Source organism: Nannobrachium achirus, assembly GCF_963921795.1.
Source record: "Nannobrachium achirus genome assembly, chromosome: 6".
Taxonomy (NCBI): domain Eukaryota; kingdom Metazoa; phylum Chordata; class Actinopteri; order Myctophiformes; family Myctophidae; genus Nannobrachium; species Nannobrachium achirus.
Window position 1 is genome coordinate 41,335,505 of NC_137815.1, and position 25,860 is coordinate 41,361,364.

A 25,860-nucleotide genomic window follows, 5' to 3' on the forward strand; every position below is an offset into this window, starting at 1 on the left:
ACCACTGCTTGGTTTTCATGCAATATAAACAGATGTGTACAGCATCAATGAAACTTCCTTGGGTGGTACGCTGTACTTCCACTTGGACCCTTTCAGTAGCCGATCTTTCTTGACCAGCGTGGGGTTTAAGTGGGTTGAAAGACCATGGGTGATTGGTTCATTGTTTTGAACACGTTATTTAATCTAAACTTATTTTAAATGAATGCTACTTGTATTGCTTTTGTTAATAACCATTGTTAATTACTATCTCAATGTCTTTAAGCATTTTAAGGCCTATATTTGTACTACAAATTTTGGAAATGCCCGTCACACAACACATTGTAGACTTGTAGATCTGCTATTTTCACTATTGACATTTTTTGCGTTTTCTTTTTTACATTTATATTTTATATTTTTGGACATTTTGAAATTTTTCACTTGCTTTTTCTGCTTGAAATGCAACCAAATAATTTATGTTGAAAGTGACTAAAGCACATTGTAACTGTTGTTGTTATACAAGTGCAATACATTGTCACTCTTGTTGGTTGTGGTCTAGCTTAGCGCATCTGTTGGCACGCAGGAGACCAAAAGTGACATCACCTCATGTCCCCTCTGTATGTCCATCTGTCGTCCTCTTCCTCCCTGTCCCAGGCTCTCCCTGCTGGAGGAGTGGCGGGGCGTTCGGGACGAGGAGCTGTCCAAGCTCAGTGGGATCAAAGGCTGCATTTTTGTCCACGCCGGTGGCTTTATTGGCGGGAACCAGACGCAGGAAGGAGCCCTGGAGATGGCCCGGAGAACCCTGCAGGCTGCGGCCCAGCCCCCTGCCAACGGCAGCGCCTGACCACACCGCACTGCACGGTCAACACACAATTCCGTCTCTCGTTTTCATTTGTAGTTCTCTAAAGAGGATGGTTGGGTTTGATGTTATGCTACCACGCTAGTTTGTGGCTTGTTATTCTCAGCCAAGGCTGCTGGTTAAGTTGTGTTTTCCCCTTCAGCATAAAATGTTGGTTTCGCTTGTTCATTATGTAGGGGAATATAAAATTCTACATGTCGTGAGCTTGTAGATCGGCAACAATTTTTGTACTGTAATAAAAAAAACATTTGGATGATATGGCTGAATCCCAGTGATTTCTTTTTTTTTTTTTTCTTTTTTTTTTGCTTAACGTATACAAGTGCCTCCACAAACAGTTTAGTCAGCCTGGCCGCTGGTAAACCTGCCCTCAAGAGGCAAAAGTAGGGATTAAAGGCATGTTTTGGGCAACAACAAAAAGAAAAAGGTGGTCTGCTGGAGTGCTGGTGAGGAAAACAAGAAAGAGAAGAGAAGAGTTTACTCAGTCTGGTCCTGGTGTAATAGATGCTGTGTAGAGCCAGAACATCAATTGCAGGGGTGTCAACATTCAACAACAGTCAACATAATTCTTATTTCCTACACCTTTGAATGTTATTTTGCAGATTAATTTGATTTTAGCTCTGATTTTAGATCAACACTTATAGACACTTTTCTTTCTGAAAACATGCATTCATTAATCACTTTCATCACATTCCTCCCTATTTTGGGCATGTCATTACATGTGAAAGGTTTTTAAATAATGTTAAATTTATTTTTCCAAAATAGATCAACAAGTTCTCACACATCTTGTGTGTTGTGTGAGCTGAGCTTGTATTTTTGCTAAAAGAAGAATAAATGCTGTCTTTACGGTACTAACTTGATTTTCATGCGTCACAAGTATAAGCCAGATGTTGCCCCTCTGGGTTGCTTTTAGGACATTTGGTTTCCCCCATCAATTATACAATTAAATGGCACCTGATTACCGATGGTTGAAAGGTTGCATTCTCGCTTGTGTGTTCAAAGCATTGATAATCAGCCAAGTTTTAGTCCTGGGAAATCAACTTTCAAATAGCAGGGCTGCAAGCAGTGGGGTGGAACTGCAGTCTATTTACTTCAAGCAAAATATAGTTGAAAGTCGAGGTTTTTCCAATTAGCACTAGAATTTATTTCAACCTGTCAGTCTTATATCCTCTTTTTAATTCCCTCTGAGGCTGTCATTCTCATTCCACATAATATAGAATGTTATTGTTCACTTTTTCCCTTTTTCCCACCGCAGCTACAAATCAACTAATTTATTCTTAATTGTGACTGTCCATGCGGCTGAAAGTCTAGACCCCACTTACCTTGTTTTGTCCAGTCATTTCTTCCTCAATCAGACTCTAGTAGGGGTGCAACAGGTATGAACTAGATTTTCATTTAATCAACGATTAAAAAGTAGTCTATTTGATAAAATAATCCATCAATGATTTGGGCATGTCATGATGGGTGAAATATTTTAAATGTAGAAAAAAGTAATTATCTGATGAATCGAAAAGGTATTTAATTGAATAAAAAGTAAAAACATATTAAGTTTAGAGACTCTAGGGTCCTCTGTAGATGCAGGTGTGATGGACTGTCCTTTGGTCAAGGAGAAGGCAGATTTTGTGTTAACCACTTTCAACCTGAATAGTTTTTGGGCATGTCACAGGCAGAAGATTTTTTTTTCAATGGCGGGTCTATAAGCTTATAAACTATAAGATTGGCTTCTCTCTCCCGATTAGTTTTGAGAAGTTGGATGACTGCATGTTAGAGCTACCCACTTTGAAGTCTGTCACCATGCATAGATACCGGTACCTGTATGAGAAGGTCACCCAGCTCCTCCATACAGACAAGCCATTCTACCACCACATTCTAAAGCATGCATGATCAGAATAATTCATAATCAAGTGGAATCTCTTGATTGCTCCACTCATTATGTGGGTATTCATAAAATGATAATGGGTGCATTACACCCCCCCCCCCTCCCCCCCATTCCATTTTACACAATCTTTCGGCTGCCTATTTTCTTTCTATTTAGCTCAGAATCAGCTTTATTGTCACATCACAGGTGTAAAACAATGAGTGATTTTTTTCTTCTTTTTTTGTGCAAGCTCCATGTTTTCTTTTTTGTTTCCAGAAAGAGAAAAGAAACAAAGAACAAATGACATAAGTAATGTCATTATGACTGGGTTGTGTTTAATGCAATAACCTGTGTAACTCTCCCCAGGCAAATGGATGACAAGTAACGTCAGCGCTTGAAATTAAAACCATTTTCTTTTGTTTTGACTACTGTCAAATTCCCGTCTTCCCTCTCTATTCAGGGTATGACAGACATTTCCATTGTCCAAAAAATATAGTGTTAAAGCAGCATTCACACTGAACAATACTACTGTATAATGACATAACTATCATTCACCATTGTATTTTTTCTTTTATAGTTGGTGTGAACTCTGCCATCCACTTGAATCTGTGTTTGCGCCTGCAAGTGTATATTACAGAGATCTAGAACTGTATGAGGGAGCCACCACCATGTTGTAGTGGAAGGCTTGCGTCATTTATCTGAACAGTCCCAGTGTATACTGGTTTCCATGCACACATTGCACAGGGCTTGACACTTTTGATGCACTTGTAAATATATTTGTCACTTGTCCAGGCACAAAAGTCACACAATTTATTTTATTTATTTATTTTTCCATTTTGTTTGCAAATGCAGAATTCAGAACAGCGTCCACATATAAATTAAATTAAAGTGGCGATAACGTTTTCTCCTCAATACATTATTTTGACATTTGCTAAAAATCTGCTGCATCCAGTCTCTCAAAGACTTCCTGCTTTAGTTCAAGTTCAAGTTTTATTAGAAAACATCATACCATAACAGTATGGATTTTGATGTTTCTTACAATTCAGTTCAATAAGACAAGAGGACCACTCTATATATACAACAATAAAAACATTTCTATTAGTTCTGGTGAAGCTTGTGTGCTCTTGGGAGGAATGACATTTGGTGCATATATATATATATATATATATATATATATATATATATATATATATATATTATATATATATTAGTAAGACGTCTCATGGGCGAGGTCGCTTCACAGTGATGTGGACATCAGGGATCATATATGGGCATAAAAGGTTCCCCTGGCATCACAGGCCCAGGGATCTCCATAGCTCCATATATGGGCATAAAAGGGATTTGTTCCCCCTAGCATCACAGGGATCTCTCTAACAGGGCATCATTGATATTGATGACATCAGGGAACTCCATATATGGGCATAAAAGGGATTCTGTTTGTGTGACATCACAGTGAAGCCAGAGCGTGATGTCAGAGCAGAAACCCCATTCTGGTAGAGTGGTTCCCCTGTCATCACAGTGACATCAGAGCATGATGTCAGAGCGGCAAACCCATTGACCATAAAAATGTGTACACGCAGGTTTGTGTGTACACATTGTTACGGTCTATGGGGCGTAAACATGTGTACACGCAGGTATATATCTTAAACAATTAAAATATAAAATGTGTACACACGTCTACACGGACAAGCTGTGACGTTTCTCATAACTTATTCAGCATAGTGATGGCTGCCATCTTTAAATGGTTGAGGCAATATAGCAGCCATTTTTGAGCAGGGCATTACATCATACCCGTATTTGGATTCAGCATGCACCCAACCCTGTATGCCCTAAAAATAAATTAACTAAATTTGCCCAACACACACACACACACACACACACACACACACCGCAAGAAGAACGCCTCATGGTGACGAGGAAGAACACAACATAAGCTCGTCATAATCATAGACTGTAGGTCATAAATATGAGATATGACTGTCCCACACGTAGAACAGTCCATCTACATTCTACAACCAGTTGTCTCTGTCTCTTTAAGAGAGAGAGAGAGAGAGAGAGAGAGAGAGAGAGAGAGAGAGAGAGATTCCCTCCCCATCTTCATTGCTAGTGTCATTGTGTTTGACAACACTCAGTGTGTGAAGCAGTTCACAGAGGATGATGTGCAGCACAGCAGAATGACTCCAAGCAGCCACGGACCTCATCTCTTCTTTTATAGCCTATTCAACTTCATGTCCGATTTCCGTCAGAAAACGGAACAAACGAACCTGAAAAAGGAAGCTTGAATAAAATCCTTAAGCCTCTGGACCTCAATTTAAGAACAAGTGGAGTTTACAGGTATGTAGCCTACTTATTTATCTTTCTTCACATTTTAACTTAAACGTCTCAACTTAAAACGGGTCCATAACAGGTGCCAAAAAGTAAAATAAAAGTAATATTTATATAGATGCTAAAACAATTTATTTTAACGTCGTCATCCTTTCAGGCTTCATATATAAATAATGTGTTCATGCAATTACAGGAAATTACTAATTAAATAGATAGGATATCAGTTCATTGTAGGCTACTGTACAGAGTAGGCCAGTAGGCCTACATATAATCATACTAGTCTGTCATGTGTTTTAGACTCCACAACATCCAGCTATGGTCAGTGACCACACAGGAGTCTGGTCGCATTTAGGCTACTAAAACGTATCCGTCCCCAATGTCCCACTAATTAATATGCTATAAGTCTTCCATGTCGATTTGGTTTAATGCAATTTATTTAAGTCTACCTGTTTGTCCCAGGAACTTTTACCAAGTCTGTGAATTTTGTCTTCACACCAGGCAGTGGGTGGGCAGTCTGGGCACACACATGCACGCACAGGCATGCACGCACAGGCACGGATTACACACACACACACACACACACACACACACACACACACACACACACCCCTATTATTTATTCCTGAAATGCCTCGGCTGCATGCCCCAAGCAGTTGATCATTGTTAGAGGGATTTGAGATTCACATGGTTCTCTCTCCAACCTCTTGTCTGTGATTGATCTACTCCACACTCACAATATTGATTTAACCAGGGTTAATGGTAGATAAAACACAGAGACAACAAAGTGCCAGCTGCCTTGCCATACAAATCACAATAGGCCTATGGACCATCATGTCTATTTAATACACTGTACTGACATCATTTTCTCTAAGTGACCTTAATTGCACAATTTAGAACGTTGTGGTGTCAGGGAGATTCTGAATTATTTTGACAATTAGATGAAAACATTTTACATATTAAATTGTTATTAAAAGTTGATAGAATATGCACACTTGTCGGGATGCTGGGTTAAGATACGATCATGAATAAGAATAGAGCTTAGCCTTCAGCCTATACACTAATTTGCATTTGCTTCCAATACATTTTAATAACATTTCAAGCCTGGGAGAATATTGATGTAGCCTGTTGGCCAGCCTTTGTTGAAATGATAGTAGAGAGTGACTGTCAGTCACCATAGGCTATTGAAGTAAATCTAGGTCATTGCAGCCTCAAATTGAAGTCCCCTATGTAGTATGTGAAGGAAGAAATCACATGGAGAAGAATGTCTGTTTTTATGGTATTAGATTGACTGACAGACGGCAGAAAGAAAGTGCATGACATTTAAGCAAACGGTCTTGAAATCAAATCAAATTCTCAATGTGCACAGAGATTTCTTTTTGAAGGAGGTTAACATTTGAATAGACCCCATACTGTCCTCCCTGTAAAATTGAAAGGTTCGGAAAGAATTGTCCCAGTTCTCTCAAAACAGCAAAAAGCCACAGCTGATAGGCCTATATACTGTGTGTGTGTGTGTGTGTGTGTGTGTGTGTGTGTGTGTGTGTGTGTGTGTGTGTGTGTGTGTGTGTGTGTGCGCGCGCGTGTGTGCGTGTGTGTGTGTGTGTGTAGCTGTATTCCAGCCGCGTTGCTTATCGACACTATGGGACACAGGCAGGCACGATTGATGTTCTTGTCTGTGATAGTGTAGCAAGCGAGCACCACTCGGCCTTATCGATTGATTATTGCTGCCGGGCACGCCCAGTTTATTTAATTAGTTTCTACCCCAGACTTTATGTTATACTGTTCTATGGGCTGTTGTGAGCAGCGGCACCTCAATTATTTTGTGAGATCATGTGATAAGCCACATATTAGTCTGATATGGTGTCACTGTAATGTCTTATGATTTCTTACTGAGAATCTGTTGACCAGCTGTAACCTCCTGCCTCTGGCTGGTCATCAGTGGCTTTATCAGATAAATCAGCTTAATCTCATTTCATTTTCCACCTCCTTACCCACTGACCTTGTTGTTTGTCTCCTATGGAAAACATGTCTCCCCCTGTCAGTGTTCAAGGGAAAGAGGAAAGGGGGGAGGGAGTATTTTCTGGTCCCACAGAGGGAAAAGAGCTTTTTTTAGCTTCGCCCAGCTGATGACTCTTTCAGGTGGCTCTGATGAGGACATGCTGGGGGGGGGGGGTCTTTTTGGTGTGTGTGTGTGATGGGCGTGTTTGGGCGTGATGTAGTGTGCGTGTACAAGAGAGAGAGGGAGAGAGTCTGCCCTTTCAGACACTAACCATGCTCCTTCATCCACCCTCCCAGGCTCCGGTAGCATCACATACAGCAGACAGAGGGTGTCTGGACAGGGCCTGGCAGTGTGTGTCAGGGGGCTATGGTGCAGCGATGGACACTGGCTGGTGTGAGGAGAGACATGTCAGCAGGGGACGGAAGAAGGGAAGAGGAGCGGACCTCCACTCACGGCTCTGCGCTATGCTGTTGTTCTCGGCCCTGTGGGGCCAGGTGTGCCCCCAGTGCCCCGACAGCTGCCACTGCTCCTGGGAAACGAACACGGTGCTGTGCTACGACGCCGGGCTGCGGGAGATCCCCGAGGGCATCCCCCCGGAGACCGTGTCCCTGCACCTGGAGCGCAACTACATCCGCAACATCCCGGAGGGCGCCTTCCGGGAGCTGGTCCACCTGCGCGACCTGTACCTCTCCCACAACCGCATCGACTCGCTGGCGTCGGGCGCCCTGCGCCACCTGGGCTCTGAGCTCCGCCTTCTGGATCTCTCGCACAACCAGCTGAGGCGGGCCAGCAGGGAGGAGTTCGGGACAATCGTGAGCACCCGCGCCAAGATGCGCCTCTACCACAACCCGTGGCACTGCGACTGTGCCCTGCAGGAGCTGATGGAGACGCTCTACCTGGAGCCTGAGACGGTGAACGGCATCGTGTGCGAGAGCTCCGTGCACGCCCCCGGCGAGGGGAGCAGGTGGGAGGACCCGGCCTCCCTGGGGGAGCACAAGGGACAGCCGCTGGTCAGGCTGCTGGACTCTGGGGTGAACTTCTGCAGCCTGCAGCGGAAGACCACTGACGTGGCCATGCTGGTGACCATGTTCGTGTGGTTCTTCATGGTGATCGTTTATGTGGTGTACTATGTGAGGCAGAACCAGGCAGAGGCCCGCAGGCATCTGGAGTACCTGAAGAGTTTGCCCAGCCCGCGCAAGTCACCTACGGAGACGGACACGCTCAGCACTGGCTTCTGAGCCGTCACTGTGAATCTGTGTGGACTGACTGGTCCACTTCAAAGACCCTCTTGTTTGGCAGGGAGTCAGATTGGACAACGAGGCACTGCTGAGATATGCCCAACTGTTGCATTCCATATTGAAATATTTCATTTTTGATTTTAATATATTTTTATTTCCAGATATTGAAATGTGTTTTTCCCCCCTCTCCTACAATTGTACATGAGAGACATGAAAAAGAAAAACACATGAAAGAGAATGTAGGGGATGTAGGGGTAAAAAAAAATATTTCCTTTCAAGTCTGCACCTTGTGTTCCCCCAAGCCCTCTTTTCATCACGGTCCATGCTGTCTGTTTTATCTTCCATTAGCTTTAATTATGTCTGTCTAAACCCTCTGACCTATAATGAACACTTGAAATGCAATATTCAGTGTGTTTCTGTCAGGTCAAGAGGGAGATTGTGCGTGTCGTTTTAAGTGTGTCATTGTACTGTATGTGTGTGTTCGTACAATGCAGTATATGTTAATTCCTAGTAATTATCAACAGCCTTTGTAGTCTATATTAATTGAAGTTAAATGAACACTCAAATCAATGCTATTTATCTGAGGGTAGACAACCAGCAGACAACCATTCATCTAAATGTACTCTCAGGAAGTCTGAGCATATCAGCAGGAGAAGGAAGTGAGCCATCTTGTCACCAAGCACCAGCAATCAGACTGAATGGAGGGCATGACAGCTTGGTGTACGTATATACTGTACCGGGTGTCTCCCACGTAGAGAAATGAACACCAGATTTAGAAATGGTTGAATTATTAAGATGCTGGTTGTTAGACCTTAGATTAATATGGCCCTCTTCCCTGAGAGAGCTTCGCAGTTACTTTAGATTTGAATTCATCTCTCGAGTACGTATGTCCATGTCAGGCCACTTTGCTCCAGCTGTTGTGTGCAAATGATTGTCTGTTTCAGCATTTCCTAACACTGACTGTTAATTATTGTATTCTCATAATCCACACTGAGAACAAGACAAATATAATAACTGTGAGGTTGCTCGATCAGCCAAGGCTCCAGAAATCTTGCTCTCAAAAGGAGCACCAACAGTGCACTAGTACATACAGTGCTGGCCAGGACAAAACATAATAACTTAACAAAAACTATGGAAACCCTAACGGTTAAGAACTATAGCAGGCTATACAGTACCCTTCCATGAAGGTCCCCTGGCAGTTACCTGCTGCGTTCCAACCTGAGTCAAACAGATTCTTTATATCTGCAGCCTCCCTTTTATAGGAATGGAGCCTACATTACCACAAGGCACAGAATCAAATTAGCAACAATTAGGTTTCTACACCATCCCCTATATTAAGTGATCCAAACACTCTCAAAGATGTTTTACGACTAAACTCAAATACAACTTGTAATAACTCAATGACAATTTGCTCATAAAGCACAGAGAAGCCTCGGCTGGTAAACGCTCCCGGTCACGTGAGTTCACTTTATCGTCTCTTCTGCAGACCAGTCTGGCTGGACGTTTGGCATAAACCAAAAAGTGGAAGAGCCAATCGGCATCTTTCAATCAACAGGGCCCTTAGTGCAGACATGATCATGATGTGAATTCACGTGACCAAGATGGTTTACCGGGCTAAGACAAACCCCCCTCTCCTCCACAGCACATGGCACCTTCCTAATCAAGATGATTGCCTCCGGCAGTGCAAGAGAAAAATGTGACCACAGACAATCAATTCACTTTAACAGTTTTCAATTATATAAGTTTAAAACTATTGCAGTCCTTCATGATTGTTACAGAAAGCAGTCAGATGTTGGTTACCCGCCAGGCCGCCAATGATGTTAGTTAGAAGTAGTGTGTGTGTGTGTGTGTGTGTGTGTGTGTGTGTGTGTGTGTGTGTGTGTGTGTGTGTGTGTGTGTGTGTGTGTGTGTGTGTGTGTGTGTGAGTGTGCGTGCGTGCGTGCGTGTGCAATGTCCCCAATCATTGTGTGTGTGTGTGTGTGTGTGTGTGTGTGTGTGTGTGTGTGTGTGTGTGTGTGTGTGTGTGTGTCTGTGTGTGTGTGTGTGTGTATATAGGGCACAGAATGACAACAAGAATAATTCTCTCAGTAACTCTAATGCCGGTTGTGGTTTTGCATCAGACTATACAGTACAGTCTTCATCCCATAAATGGGACATGTAGTTGGACAGTTATGTAGTTGAATGGAATCTTTGAGAGTGCTTTACATAAACTGTATTGTTTTAAGTGTGGTCTGTGGGGACTGTTGTGGCAGGCAGAGTAAAATTATGTAGTGTAGTATGTAAAATAGCAGATCTGCAAGCCCTCACATTGTGAGAACTGCTATTTCTGGCTTTGTACGATGGATTATAGGCATACTGTAAATCAAGAGGCAAGCTGTGATTTAGAACTCAAATTGAATACAAGGACGGAATTGATGATTAAAAGGATGCTCCCTGATCAGCTATGGTAAATTATGTTTAACAACTAACAACATGGGCCTTGATGTTGGAATAAATTAGACTCTGTCCATAATCCCATGAAGCATTGATGTAGCTTTACATGATCTGCAACTTAAGTAGAATATTCGTTCAATGTTATCAGTGTTTTGCAAGCCACGAATCTGTAATTAACATGATAAGGGTTCAGTTTTCTAGATATTTCTTTGCCTTAAGGTGATCTTCGGCTTAATTTATTCTCAGTCGCGTGACAGTGACAAGAACTGATAGGACATGTTGTTAGCCTGAAAATCTATTCTTTTCAGCAACTGACACTGTCTACTATACACTGTGTAAATTGGGCTTTAGTCATAGGATGTTCTGTAGATCAGTGGTTCTCAATGTGAGGACCGCTAAATCAGTTTAACCACTTTAACCCTAAGAATTAGGCCATTCATTTTTCCCAGAGATTTCCAAAAATAGTTATTTATTTATATAGTTTAAGCCTAGAATCAAGCCATCCAGGATCCTTGTGAATCATTAGACCGTTGATTCTGTGGGGAAAAAAAGGAAAACGAAAAATCTGAACATTTAATTTCTATGATATACTACATTTAATAAATAGCTTAACAATAGCTTGTTTAGCGGTTTGAATTGTTTTCTTTTCACAGAATCAAAGGTTTTATGGTCATGATTCACCAGGATCCAGGATGTCTTGATTCTAGGCTTTAGAATAATTTATATAAATACTTTTGTAAATCTCTTGGGAAAAATGAATGGCAGATAGTTGCTTGAGCTTGTAGTTCAGCTATTTTCAAAAAGGCTTGAAAAAAGTATGAATGTTTTGGAATAATCTTTGGAGAAACACAAATCTTGTACGGGGGTCCCTGGCACAATACATTTTGTCTGCTGTATACCTTAGCCCAGGCTGTGGGCAAGCCAGTGACCCAAAATACAAGAAGAACCAAACATGTCCTGTGTGTAGTTTTTTATAAAGTATTTTTTATTGGTGATGTATTTTGTCCTGTCGATCAGTTTTCTCTCTTGTTTGTATGTCAATATTTGTTCTTACATCATAGATTTGGAAACCAATACATTAAATAATAAATGAACTATTAAAAAAAAGAAAGAAAAACAAAACAATTGGGGAGGGAAGTGGAGTACAAAAAATAAAACAAACATGGCTCTGTTTTGTGCATAGAAATGCTTCAACCTTTTATTGCTAAGGTGAAAGGTCAGGCAAGAAAATGAAAATGAAAAGAGAAAATAAGTACAAGGTGACACAATCAGATCACAGAATGTGTTGATAATGGTCTGCAGTGATTCCCATTTCTACTCTACCATGCGTTGCACTAACTGAAATAATTGAAAAACTATTTTACATAATAAAAAAAATAAAATAAAAAAAATACATGATATGAACTATTTTCCACCTTATTCAACTTAATGGTTTCTTGCTCAACAACAAACAAGGCAAAAACAAAATGGCCCCAATGTCATCAATCTCTTCACTGCCTCTGTTTGAGTTCTGAGCTGTTTTCTCCCCCTGGAATTGTATCTGGCAACCACACTGACGCGGGGCGTCTCCAAATGTCGCAGATGACTTTTAGGAATTTGATAGAAAAAGTGAAGTTTACTAAATAGTTTGTTTACAGCTTGGTGAATACATAACTTAAAAAAAAAAAAGAAATAAAATAAAAATAAAAGCGACGTCAGTCTGTTACTTGTTTTTGTCTTTTATTTCCAATTTACATTAATCAAAACCGTAACAAAAACAAAGTCATGATCATCATCATCATCATCATAATAATAATGCTATTATTATTAATAATAATACTATTATTAATAATAAAAAAATATACACAACCTCACATGAGTAGACGCTCTGCCCTGGCAAGTGGCGGCTTCCTGGCTTGTAAGGGAGTAAGGCATAGTGTGGTGACATCACATCTCAGTGGGCAGTTCAGCCTTACAGCAGGCAACTTCCATTAGACACACGTGCGAGTGTGTGTGTGTGTGGGTGCCAGGGCAGAGGGCACATCCTGTGTGAGGGCACAACTAGGGTGTTGGATAGGAGGAAGTGAAGTGGGATGGGGTCAAAGCCGGTGATAGCAGAGGGGCGGGATGGGGTGGGTGAGATGGGATGGGGGCGCAGCAGAGGCTGGACTTTCACGATCAAGTTTCTCACAACGACATATTTGCCCAAGCTGGGTTTGTAAACTGAGTTTCGGGGCGGTTGGGTGGGGGCTTATCTTATGTAGTTGCTTTTTTTTGGGTGTGTGAGGTAGCTTTAGAATATCTAAACAAATAAACAAAACAAAACTAAAATCTGAACATAAAACAAAAAAGAAAATTCAATTCAGGACTCGTTCCAAATTGGACACATTTTTTTTAGTGTTCATGTGTAGGCATTGAAGCACAAGGGCGGGGCGCAGGGCGGGGCAAGGCGGGGAGCGCTGGGCAGGGGACGGGCGGGGTGGGGGGGGGACGGGCGGGACACATTCATCACACTGAAATACAAAATCCCAGTGTGAAATGTACTCTCTGAGAACTGTATATATATGTATACACACATATACATATATATACATATATACATGTCACTACATATCAGTATCCGGTTGTTAAAAAATACAGACTGTTTTACAACAATAGCACCATTGACCTTTATTATAATACACAGTAACTTTCTGATACACACTGGGGTGGTAGAAATAGGATCACCTGCACTTACTAACTTACAGCTACTGTAGATTTTTGGTTTCAACAAGAGATATGTATTCTTTAGTGGATAATATGGTAATGGGGAGAGGGGGGGTGGGAAGGACAGAAGGAAAGCATGGAAGTTGGAGGATAAGGGTCTTTTTTCTATAATACGAGTGGGCTTTTTAACTTGGTAACACACTCAGCTTTGACACACCTGGGATGCAAACCTAAACAATAAATAAATAACACCAACGCAACTTTCTTTCTCTCTTCCTCGCTCTTGTTCCCTGGTGTGTTCCCTTATGCTCCTCACCACGCCTCCTTCTTTATTTGGAAGGGGAGGGGGGAGTGAGGGGGGGGCTGGGTTTGTGGGTTCTCCCAGGGTGGGGGATTCTGGGAGATGCTGGATGTCCTTAGGAGATGATGTGATTGGAGGCAACTCTGGACGAATCACAGATGACAAATTGCTGGTGCCGTTCAGTGCAGATATCCTAGGAGTACGACTTGGAAAAGCACTTTTTTACTTAGAAAAAAAAAGTCCCATTTTTTTTTTAAAGTGTCTTGATCTTTCTTTTTTCTCTCTTTCTCTCTTCCGCTTTTTGTTTTTGGAAGTGTGTTCCTCTCTCATTTCATCATTTTTTTTCTTCTCGTAATTATTCTTTATTGTATTTCCGCTTCGTTTTTTTTATCTCTCGATTCCTCGTTTCTTTACAAGAAGCAGACAGCGCCTACGTCGACACCGAACTCCTGGTCTGATCCACCGATATCCATGGGGGCAATGTCTACAATGGGAAGACGGGATGTCTTCTGTGATCTGTACTCGATTACTGTCTTTCCCCACTGTCCTGTGTGTCTCTATAGAGGGAGAGAGAAGAGGAGAGAGAGTGTTAAGATTAGGAGTGCAACAGTTAGTTAAACTAATCGATTATGAAAACTAATCAGAGTTGTTTTTCTTTCTTTGTGTTGCGTTGGGTGGGCTGTTTTTGCACACTGTATAAACAATCTAGGAACAAGGAACAAGTACAGGCAAACAGGAAACATGTTTGGCCTTTTGGAAGCATGGTGTTGTTAGCCTCACATGCAGCGTGTGCAAGTGATCTTGTTCTTGTTTTAAAGGAATTCATTAGCTCAAAACACACTGCACAAATGGAGACACGCTGTAATTGATACAATCCAATACTGAAAAAGACCCTGAAAGAATCAGAGAAGAAAAAACAGCAGCGTTACAAAGTGCATGTATTTTCCAGTACTTTGGTGTGCTGGTGTGCTGTTGTGCTTCCTTTCTCGGTCTGGGGTCCCTCCCATAGAGTCTCATTACGAGAAATTATTTTCTAATTTCCAATCAAATGGCTGCATTTGGAGCAACCCACTTCACACCGCTCCTGATTGGTCGAGCGGCTGCTGTACCTCTCACATTTTGTAAACAAACATTGCGGTCCCCATACTCAAAATAAAAGCTGCATTAAGCGAAGTTTTATCTGAAATCATCTGCATCTCATAACTTAAAAAAGAACAACAGTTTGCACTTTGGGAATTTCTGTCTGGAAAATACGTATTTGCTGTTCTGCCGATGATGATTTGATGGCTACTGACTGGACCTGTCAGTCAAAGTGAGTAACTATGTCATCGTAATGAGTTGTCTATGTACGGGTCCCAGACGCTCCCCTGGGAGAGTCTGGCTGTTGCGAGGATAGCGCTGTTGTGCTGTCCTATCATGTGTTAGGTTACAGGAATGTCTCTGTGTCTGTCTGCGTGCCAAGCTCACCGTGCAACCGTCCTCCATGACGCTGTACGTGAAGCGGCTGTTGCCCTCTGCTCTGATCTCCACATCGTTGGAGCCCTGCAGTAGTACGGCCTTCTTCAGGTTGCCCGCTGACGCGTCCATGTAAGCCACGCTGTTCTTGCAGTGGTAGGTGAGGTTCTGAGAAGCCTCTGTGGAGAGCAGTCTCAGGAAGGTCATCTGGATGGCAGCAGTGTTGGGCGCCAGGCTGTCATCGCCATAGCTGAACTACAGGGATGAAACAGGGATTATATATTGGTCAATGACGTGATGCTAATTTGTTTGTGTCCATTTGGTTTAGATTAATTTAAAAGGGACACAATTTGAAAATAAACATACAAGTTACTTTGATACTTTCTGATCTACAGAATGATTGAATATTGATTGATACTGACCACAATACTGACTATGAAGTATATATAATATATGACTATATAAATCACATTACCAAGAACAAGGTGGGAATGCTAGTTTAATGCCAGCTTAGTTCATATGGAAAATGGAGAAAATTGTAGCATGACTCACGTGGAATCCTCCATTCATTGTCTCTCCGAACCAGATGTGTTTGCGGTCCTTGCTCTTGCTGGACCACCAGTTCTTGCGTGGGATGCCGGAAGGCTTGGGGTAGACACATGACTCTCCAGTCTCCATGTTACAGAAGACCTTGATTGCGTCAATGGTGCAACCCTGGTTAGGATCGATCCAATACTCTCCTACGGACGCAAAGCAAGCACATGGGATCAGCTTCTGGGTGGATTAGACCTTTTTACGGCATGGCTCTGCGGGTGACTAGACCTTTATGAAAGGGTCTGTCTACTCTATATACGATAGTGACATTTATTATTCTATTGGTGAAGACAATATTGTGATACAATCCCATATGCTCCATACTTGCACAAATAGCATTAAGCCAGTAATCAAAGTTGACTTGATATCTCAAGTATTATTGAATCAGACAAGTTATGCCTGTTCTTGCAGCCACACTATGACAACTCCCAGTTAAGCCTTGAATTCACGGATAATTATTTTTCACATTATGAAATGAAACACTTCTGTGATAAACAGTTTCACGCATAAATGAGGAGAGCATCTGGGTGAGCTTGTGAACTGTAGTAATTACTGGTGTTAGGACTGGATACAGGACACTTGGGTTGTACTGTGAGAGTTGTGTTGGAGTTTATAAACAGATCTTTAGTTGTTGTGCTGTTGTCAATCTCGTACCACTATGTTCTTCAATTCCTCAAGTAATTTCTTAGTTTTCATTTCATTCACCATGAACGAGTGTGACAAAAACTAAAACTAGGGTGAGTAATTCATAGGAAAAAAGTCATTAGCGTAGTATATTCCTTAACGCAGATCCTGACTGCACCCAACTTTCTATTGCCAACCCACGCTGTCAGCTCATCATCCAACCCCCATCTAACCAATTATGCCCACTGTCACTCACCGCTCTTCCAGTCAGGGTGGCAGAGCTTGAGGTCTCTGCAGGTGCGGGCGGGGTTCTTCTTGGATCCCTCTGGGCTGCGGATGTTCTCGATCTGGTTGTTGAGGGACTTGAGAGTGGCGTCCACCTCAGCGTCGTGCGTGCGGAGGTTTCCAGAGGCCTGGTCGGCCCTCATGTACCTGAGAGGATCGGGGCCCTTCTCGTGCTGTGACAGGCCAGCGAAAGCAGACATGTCGATGCCAGGGCCAGGAGGTCCGGGGGGACCTGGGGGACCAGCGTTTCCAGGGGGACCCTGTGAGGAGGAAGCACAAGGACGACGGGAGGGTTATACACACAGGCATGGTACACACAGCTAATACGTGTGGATCAATGTGTCACTGTTATGAGAGAAGGGCTACAGCAATGTTCACTATTATGTATAATCCAAATGTGATTGAGTCTAGGGAAACAGTACAAAGTGGCTAATGGACATTTTTAATTTCTGAGTTACAAGATGAATTTGACAGCACTCACAGCAGGACCAGATTCTCCAGAGCGACCACGAGGTCCAGGGGGTCCGATGGGTCCGGGCAGACCATTGGAACCGTCCTTTCCAGCGGGCCCAACAGGTCCAGGTGGTCCCTAGGTACACATACAACGAACCACAGAAGATTCATTAAACTCTCAACAATTATTGTCAGGTGTGAAAATCTTAATTACAGGAGAGAATTAATAGTTAATTTTAGATCAGTGTTCATCATCTTTAGCAGTAATAAGAGAACGTCTTCTTGTGAATCACTGTTGAGTTCACATCTAAGATCTATGTTACTTAACATTAAGAGGTAAACTACTCAGCAGTACTACTGAAATATTACATATATTCTTATATATCTTATGAATCTGTCTGTACTCACTCTTGCTCCGTTAGGTCCAGCAGGTCCAGTAGCACCCTGGTCACCAGCTTGACCCTACAGAAACATACAGTAAAGCATGATGATGATGATGATGAAATTCTGAACATACATGACTACTACAGTAACTAACCACAACACAATGAATATATTGTTATAATTGACATAATATTTAAAAATACACTTTGTTGCTGAGATAGGCTAATTCATCTTTTGCTGGTTGATGGTCAGTTCTGTGTAATAATACAGCAGGTCCAGAGTACTTACGGGAGGTCCAGGTAGACCCTGCAGACCGGTGAAACCTCTGTGTCCCTTCTGTCCTCTCTCGCCACCCTCTCCAGCCTCACCCTTGTCACCACGGGGTCCTTGGGGTCCCTGAAATGCAGTGCACAGCAAAGTTGTTAGTAAATACTCATAATGTCACTTCTGCTGCAGATGAAGGACATCACTTGGGTTGTGCAGTCCACATTTCTCTCCCTAAACTTTAGCTATAAGGAAATTGTGTGTGTGTGTGTGTGTGTGTGTGTGTGTGTGTGTGTGTGTGTGTGTGTGTGTGTGTGTGTGTGTGTGTGTGTGTGTGTGTGTGTGTGTGTAATGTGTTCAAAGTGTATTCATTCAGAGAAACACATACAGCCATTCCTCTTGCTCCGGCAGGTCCGGATGGTCCAGATGGGCCTTGGGCACCCTAGGAAAAACAGAAACACACGGTTATGAAATCAAATTATAAGACTGAAATATACAGAGGAAAAGATATTCTGACAAAGATGTATTTAGAGAAATCCAGCCAATGTGACTCTGTACTGAAGTTAAAGCTGCAATCTGTACGTTTCATGTCCTCTCCCGATGGCAACCTGCAATCTATAAGTTTCATGTCCTCTCCCGATGGCAACTTAACACCAGTGACCTGAACCCAGAGATGGAAGATGGAATCCCCATGTTGCCATTGGAGATATGGAGCTTATGAGATTCAGGCAGGGCTACTTGTCGACCACTCTCCTACCTAACACCAGGGTCTAAATGTCTCACCTTCCAACCAGTACGGATATTACCAGTTATGTCGTATTAACATACTCTATCATACAGATTGGTTCAAATAATCATCAGCTGCTTTAATAAAACATAAAACCATGACGAAGCATTAGTACTCACAGCCTCTCCTCTGTCTCCCTGTTTGCCTGTGGGTCCGACAGGGCCGGGAGCGCCAGAAGCACCTGGAGCGCCTGGAGCACCAACAGGTCCTGTGTTACCACGGTCACCCTGGAACATACAGAACGCAACACAGGATGTCAGGCATGAACAAACAGATTTCCCAACCAAAAACATCATCAATGATACATCTTCCAGATTACTAAGCAGTCTATGCAACTAGACATCAATACACTACTGGTAGATTCACCCACAGCTTCAAAGATATGGCGCTGTTGGGCAGAAACCTTGTTGGGCATAATCAATATATTAACTTGTTTTTTAAAAACTAGTCAACTAGTTTAAAAAAAAAGAAGAATAGCCCATCTACAAGCTCACAGCGAGTCTATTTCAATGTTTTGGAATAACCTGAAAATGCTTAAATCTGTGGGTTTTGTGACTAAATAATAACTACACTGGATCTATTTCTAACAGAGATTTCTTTCCTATTTCCTGAACAGTAACGGTTTTGTACATACAAGGTCTCCGCCCAAAACTGTTGATAACATCTCTGCTCGGTATCATGTTGTAATTAGTAGCCTATACAACATAGAACTGTAATAAACATAAATAAATTATTAGGGCTGGGACTTAAACTGATTAATTTAGATTAATTAATAACAGAAAATCTACACATTGTACGCATTTTAATCGCATTTGGACCCTAAACAAACCCCAGTGCAATGGGAGAAGCTGCCGATCAGACCGCTTATTTGCTCGGCCCAGTGGGAAATTTCTCGTATACCAAAATGTGTTTTAATTGAAATAAATTTGCTTCTCAGGTCAAATATTTATATGCGATTAAACATGCGATTAATTTCGATAAATTCATTACAAAGCCTCTAATTAGTTGGATTAAAAACTTAAGTCGAGTCCCAGCCCTATAAATTATACAGTCATAGCCACAGTTATACTGCACAGTGCACTAACAGTGGAGAATACTGAATTATGTCCTCAAGGCCCAATTAATTCTGAAGCAATAAGAAATTAATTCGGACAACGCGTGAAAGAGTTCACACCTTAATTCCAGCGGCGCCGTCTCTTCCTGGGGGTCCATCAGATCCAGGGTTGCCCTGCCAAGACATAATATTACATGTTAATAGCTTCTCTTAACAAAATCATGCATGTTGCCCTTTAAGAAGTGGCCTTTCAGGAAGCCAGCGAATAACTGAACTCTAATGCAGCTTACATGAAGTTCATTAGGAAAAAGCTATACAAGCATATAGAGAAATTGTTGCACGTGAGGAAGAATTATGGTAGAATTATACCTTATATCGTTGTTATATTGTTAATATGTTAACTTTGTTCTATGAACATAATTATCATTCTGACCATCTGAATGTCATAAAGTTAAGATGTCATGATGGCACAGGTGAAATTGATTCTGATTCTGAATCTATACAGAATTCCACGACACGTGAATATAGTGAGTTTGCAGCAATCCGACAACACACTTGTGGACTGAATCACAATTCCGTCTTGCTCCTATATCTGAAGAGGAACCTCCAGTCCCTCCCGAGCCCAAGATAGCAGCAAGATGTGTCACACAGGAATATTTCTGGTGGATAGCAGCATGTAGCTTTTTAATCAGCTTGATGTGGGCTGAAAGAAGGGGCTTAGGATTCCTCAGACTAAATAATAGATGAGAGGCACAGAGAACATGCATGCTGTGCTGCTGGTCCCGCACCTCTCTGCCAGACTCTCCAGCAGGTCCAGTCAATCCAGGGGGTCCAACGGGTCCGGGCGGTCCGCGGTCTCCACTCCCACCGGGAGATCCCTGCTTACCAGGCTCACCCTGAAACACACGGAGAGGAAGAGGTTGCTTACAGGGAAGCCAGAGGGTTCTCTTTCTTTATATCACGTAATACTTTATTTACTCCACAGACATGAATAATTCAATAAAAGCAACAACACAGGGAATAACTGTTAAAAGGATTTCTGCGTTGTATTTAGTTAAATAAGTCATAAATTACACAAAGAAACCAAATGTATATTCTGTCAAAGAGAGAGAATGAATGAATGAATTATGCATATAGAATACAATTGCTTAATTGGCACTTTGTGCATTCAAAATACGGTATGGTTCAGCATATTTTCATATGTTGCACAATATGTATTGTATATATGCTATTGCACCTGTCAAAAATCGAACCTCTGTTCGAAGTGGAGCTGTGTGTGTGTGTGTGTGTGTGTGTGTGTGTGTGTGTGTGTGTGTGTGTGTGTGTGTGTATTGCAGTTGATGCTCAGGGCAGGCTAGACTCAACAGCACCTCTCTGGTCACCCAGGGTTACTACATACAGGCTACATACAGACCCACCCACCCACCCACATACCCACATACCCACCCACATACCTACACACACGGCCACGTATAGGGGAGCTTGTGTTCCACACAGCTCCAAAAAAACGTGATGAAGTCATTGCATTACTACGAGCCAGCAATTTCAAATATAGAGGAGAAAGGATAGGGAAGTGATGTCGGGGTTCAACCATGTATTGAGGGTATCACTGAATAAATCAGATGGGACCATATGTTTTCCAGAGCCTGAATTCTACACTGGTTTACTCTAGTCTGGAGCATGACATTAGATACTTAAAAAACTTGAGCATAATTTATACTTTGACGCACAACAGTGTTGCTTGCCTGAAGTAGTCATTATCGATGTGACACACTGTCCAGCAGGCTACAAGGTCGTGAGACAAACCATAGATTAGGCATTCAGGCATTACCTTTTGTAATGGGCGCGACGATAACGTAATCTGACCATCATCAATATGCAGTAACAGCACAGTCAAATTATCATAATCTGGTATCCCTTTCTATGCATCTCTACGGTATCTGGGGTCACTTTGGCATCCCAGTGAACTGTAGACATTCCTGTCAGCGACTAAAGATCATACCGTATGTGAACTGAATATACAGCCTTCAAAGTGATGAGACGTGTGGAACCCTGCCATCTACAAAACCTCGCCGTTGCCTTCACAGACACTGAATATTGCATCATTTAAAGCACGTTTGAAGCATCCTTTGAGTGACATTTGTGCCACACATTCTTTCCATCTCTTTCATGTGGCTTGATGAATGTTTAATGGCAAGGGTCACCCCCCCCCCTCCCTCCCCCCTGGGATGCTTTGAGTAGGGACCATGAGAATGTGTCACACTGTCACCGGTCACACATCAGATAAGATCACGTCGCCGGGAGAGGGGCCCTCACTTGTGCGCTGTTCCAATTCTCACTTTGACTTTGAGAAGGTGTATTAGAGTTCACTCTCCTTGTCCAGTATTGAGTGAGACAACATTAATCGTGTGGTTAAACACCTTTACCCTGGCATCCCTAGTATTTCCAAAACAAATAGCAGAATTGAAAGCTTATAATGCGTTGCAATGAAATGCTTTGTAAGCTTGTACAACTGCCATTTTTGATGTTTGTCATATGACAAAGTATAAAGGTCTTAAGTGGATGACAGCAGTGACATCACTGGAGGACAACATCCCACAATAGCAATGATAATGATTTAATCAATAACAATAATAGACATCAATGATAATGATTTAATCAATAACAATAATAGACATATATCGTATAGTAAGCAATGTTCTAGCTATAGCTATAGAAGCATCAATCTGGGCACCACTGTTGTTTTTGGGTGGGGATATGGGCTGAAGATTAAGGTTTTTATTGAGTTGCACACAGTCTATTCTTGGCTAGACAGTGGTGGACAGGGACAGAGATATGTAGTTGCAAAAGGTAAAAACACTACATTGCTTTTACTGTAAGCTCTGGGAATTCTGTCTGACAACTCATCCAGAAGAACTTCACAAGGACCTGTATTTCATACTCTCTTCACAGACAGAGACGATGGATGAGCTGATCCTCTTCTGTAGCAGTTAAAGGGCGACTTCAGCTGTTTTCAACCTATCTTCGTATAATCGATCCTCACTAATTATAATATGGTAAAACAGAATTCTACCCGGTCTGTGTCTCAGAGGAGGGCTGTGGACAGTCCAGAAACCCACCTACGAGAGACATCATCCGTAGGCAGGTTTGATCATTTGTACATTGTAACAAGATTTCAAACGTTTCATTTAATCTTTTATTGATGCGAGAACAATGGCTTCTATTATAGCTTGATCTTTACGAGTGCCCAACGACGCGTTTGACGCGTTGTACAGTAAACTATACTGTACTGTAGCTACTGCACTTGGCTACCGCGGTGATGAAACAACTCCATTTCCCAACATGCAGCGCGCAATTACGTCACCCGGACGTGCTGTGTGGCTCGTTGACTTCCTGTTTACCGGCTGCACAAAAGTGCTGTTTTCTCCGGATTCTCTTCCTTTTTTCATTTTTTTCTCAAAACGGCAGCCTCTTCTACATGCCGTAACACAAACACTGTGGCTTAGAAATGATAAAAAACGGTCCTGACTGAAAGAAAAGATTTTCGCGAAATAAACAGGACATACTCGGATTACATTTACTCGGATTACTTTTCTCGCCAGTACTCTCGCCGGTAGGTAAAATGACGCGTTGCCATGGGCACCAGCAAATAAGACGTCAGAGATCACGTGGGCATCCGATGTGTTAAGCTTGACATACTATGGGAAATGCAGCACAAGCCTTCTCAAATGACCACTGATAATGATAACAACAATATATTTATTTTTAATTCCACATAGCGGGGCAGATAAATGCATTTTTGCACTAAAATACTTCAGAAGTGGAAAGAAACCTAAAACTTTTCACAAGTACTCCTTAGGGGTTGTTCCTATGATAAAACACATTAGACACTGAAAAATCAAAATGGCTGCCATGTTTCCAAGATGGCTGCCTCTGAACAGTACGCCAGCCAGTTAATGTCCGATTTTCATAATATTAGAGTTGTTTTGTAGGTTTTAAAACATCCTGAGTTCATTTATTACACTTTTAAAGCAGCCAGAATAACCTTTCTGACTTTTGGTTGGGGTCTTTCCTCACCTGGGACCCCCCAAACAGACCTCTGAGCCTATCTCAGTAATCGCATTGCTCCTGCTCCAGAGCAATGTTAAATTAGATCATAACTGAAGCATTAAAGTTGTTGTAACTGGGCTCTGAAAGCAAAAATGAGTAGTAGCAAATACCCAGGGGTCTTCCACAGGGGGTCCGGGACCCCTAGGGGGTCCTCAGAGTTACTACAGGGGGCCTGCCGAATCTTGATGGGGAAGTTCTTTTCTTTTTTTTAACTGTTTTTATTTTCTCAGTATTATTTATTACATTTTTGTGTTAGACAGTTCACAGGTGTTACTGCAGGGATTGCAATAATTAAGGTATTGCAACTTCTCACTTTGGGCGCGCAGTCTAACATGTCCATTTATTGCGCTGCACTCACACTGACAACACAACACACACACACCTCTTTGTTATCGTCACCCCAAAACCCGCACCCTATCCTCTTAAAGAGCTCACGGTCAATTGTACCCAAAGAAATTCACTACTATACATGTCCTCCCTTGGCTCCCTAATAGTGTTGACAGTTTCCACTATAGCATTTGCAGGGAGGAGAGTGCAAGGCAGGTTATTGTTTGAGCAGCTGCACCGTCCCTTGTAACCTGCTTTGCAGCCACATTTGATGAGCTCAAGTACTGCCTTTGCAGCAGGGAGGGCAAGAAACCTGACTGGACATACCCTCCACTCTCTGAATTCCATCTATTTTTTTTTCAATTGATGGAAGCTCAGGGCAATTTGTCAGGTATGACAAAGTAGGCATCATAATAGGATACCTTCATCAAGGGACATGATTTTGAGGAAGTGCAAACACATGAAGAGGCTGATACCCCGATTCCTTATCAAGTCCTTGCCTCCGGTACAAAAAAAGGAAATTTATATATTCAAGTGAGTTCAAGTTATTGGATGTTACAAATGTCAAGGGTTCCTTTGCGTACATAGTTTTTCAGGTGCTGACTGGGGATGAACATTTGTTGGAATCACCAAAAAGACATGGGTCAATGCCTACTTGATGATGATGATGATGACCAAGCCATTAACCGCTTCAAGGACCTTGGCAAGGTCATTGGCCATTCCTCCTGAGCTTATAAATGGTGAGCTTCCATCAACATTGCAGTCGGAACATTTTGCATGCCATGTTTACAGTTCAAAAGGTCCAACAACCCTGGGATTACTCAGATGGGAACTATTTCTGTCAAAGAACTTGGAGGGTGAGATGCTACATCCAACTCGTGCTGCACTGCTACCACATTACCTCCGCGCCAACTCTGTCACAATGCAGGATAAATCATACCTGACCATACCATACCCTGTGCTTCCACCAATCGAAGAAAATAGATGGAATTCAGAGAGTGGAGGGTATATTCCAGTCAGGTTTCTTGCTCTCCCTGCTCCAAAGGCAGTACTTGAGCTCATCAAATGTGTCTGCAAAGCAGGTTGTAAGGGACGGTGCAGCTGCTTAAATAACCTGCCTTTCACTCTATGCTATGGTGGAGACTGTGTCAACACTATTAGGTTGGACATTGAAGATGATGATGATGAAGACGAATATATCCTGCATGTCTGAAATTACTGTATTGTAGTGAATCTCTTTGGGCGTAATTGACCATGGGCTCTAATAAGGTGAGGGTTTTGGGGTGACAATAACAAAGAGGTGTGTGTGTGTGTGTGTGTGTGTGTGTGTGTGTGTGTGTGTGTGTGTGTGTGTGTGTGTGTGTGTGTGTGTGTGTGTGTGTGTGTGTGTGTGTGTGGTCAGTGTGAGTGCAGTGCAATAAATGGAAATGTTGTTCTGCGCCCAAAGTGAAAAGTTGCAATACCTTCATTATTGCAATCCCTGCAGTAACAGCTGTCAACCATAACTGTTTAACACAAAAAAACATTATAAATAATACTGAGAATACTAATAAACCATCAAAGTACAATACATAAAACTAGGATACATAAAAACATTCGAAGTTTCAAAAAAAAAAAAAGAGATTTGGCAGGCCCCCTGTAGTAGCTCTGAGGATCCCCCCAGGGGTCCCGGACCCCCCGTGGAAGACCTCTGTTATTTGCTACTAGTCATTTTTTATTTCAGAGCATATTTCAGATCTAATTTAACATTGTTCTGGAGCAGGAGCAGAGCGATTACTGAAATAGGCTCAGGGGTCTGTCTGGGGGGTCCCAGGTGAGGAAAGACCCCAACCAAAAGTCAGAAAGGTTATTCTGG

At 42.2% G+C, this 25,860-nt stretch overlaps 3 protein-coding genes across 3 annotated transcripts in view; 2 read left to right on the forward strand and 1 right to left on the reverse strand.

Annotated features, from left to right (window-relative positions):
* myg1 (myg1 exonuclease) overlaps positions 1–1,061 on the forward strand; it is a 29,365-nt gene extending 28,304 nt beyond the window's left edge. The window contains exon 7 of the mRNA XM_080727682.1: positions 631–1,061. Coding sequence (XP_080583808.1) covers positions 631–820 — 190 coding nt within the window. The 3' untranslated portion in view covers positions 821–1,061. The remainder of the gene's footprint in view (positions 1–630) is intronic.
* A 6,327-nt stretch (positions 1,062–7,388) lies between these two features.
* On the forward strand, positions 7,389–8,249 carry LOC308287114 (leucine-rich repeat-containing protein 3-like; the record flags this gene model as incomplete). Its single annotated transcript, XM_080728234.1, has 1 exon — positions 7,389–8,249. One exon carries the CDS (start codon positions 7,389–7,391, stop codon positions 8,247–8,249), a length of 861 nt encoding a protein of 286 aa, XP_080584360.1.
* Positions 8,250–13,404: 5,155 nt separating this feature from the next.
* The window catches only part of col2a1b (collagen, type II, alpha 1b), a 73,745-nt gene continuing 61,289 nt past the window's right edge, over positions 13,405–25,860 (reverse strand). Inside the window, exons 44-54 of the mRNA XM_080727681.1 lie at positions 20,357–20,464; positions 19,689–19,742; positions 18,634–18,741; positions 18,116–18,169; positions 17,752–17,859; positions 17,488–17,541; positions 17,108–17,215; positions 16,598–16,886; positions 15,676–15,863; positions 15,136–15,378; positions 13,405–14,225 (exon numbers count right to left, since the gene is read on the reverse strand). Of these exons, the coding sequence (XP_080583807.1) occupies positions 14,079–14,225; positions 15,136–15,378; positions 15,676–15,863; positions 16,598–16,886; positions 17,108–17,215; positions 17,488–17,541; positions 17,752–17,859; positions 18,116–18,169; positions 18,634–18,741; positions 19,689–19,742; positions 20,357–20,464 (1,461 nt within the window). The 3' untranslated portion in view covers positions 13,405–14,078. The remainder of the gene's footprint in view (positions 14,226–15,135; positions 15,379–15,675; positions 15,864–16,597; positions 16,887–17,107; positions 17,216–17,487; positions 17,542–17,751; positions 17,860–18,115; positions 18,170–18,633; positions 18,742–19,688; positions 19,743–20,356; positions 20,465–25,860) is intronic.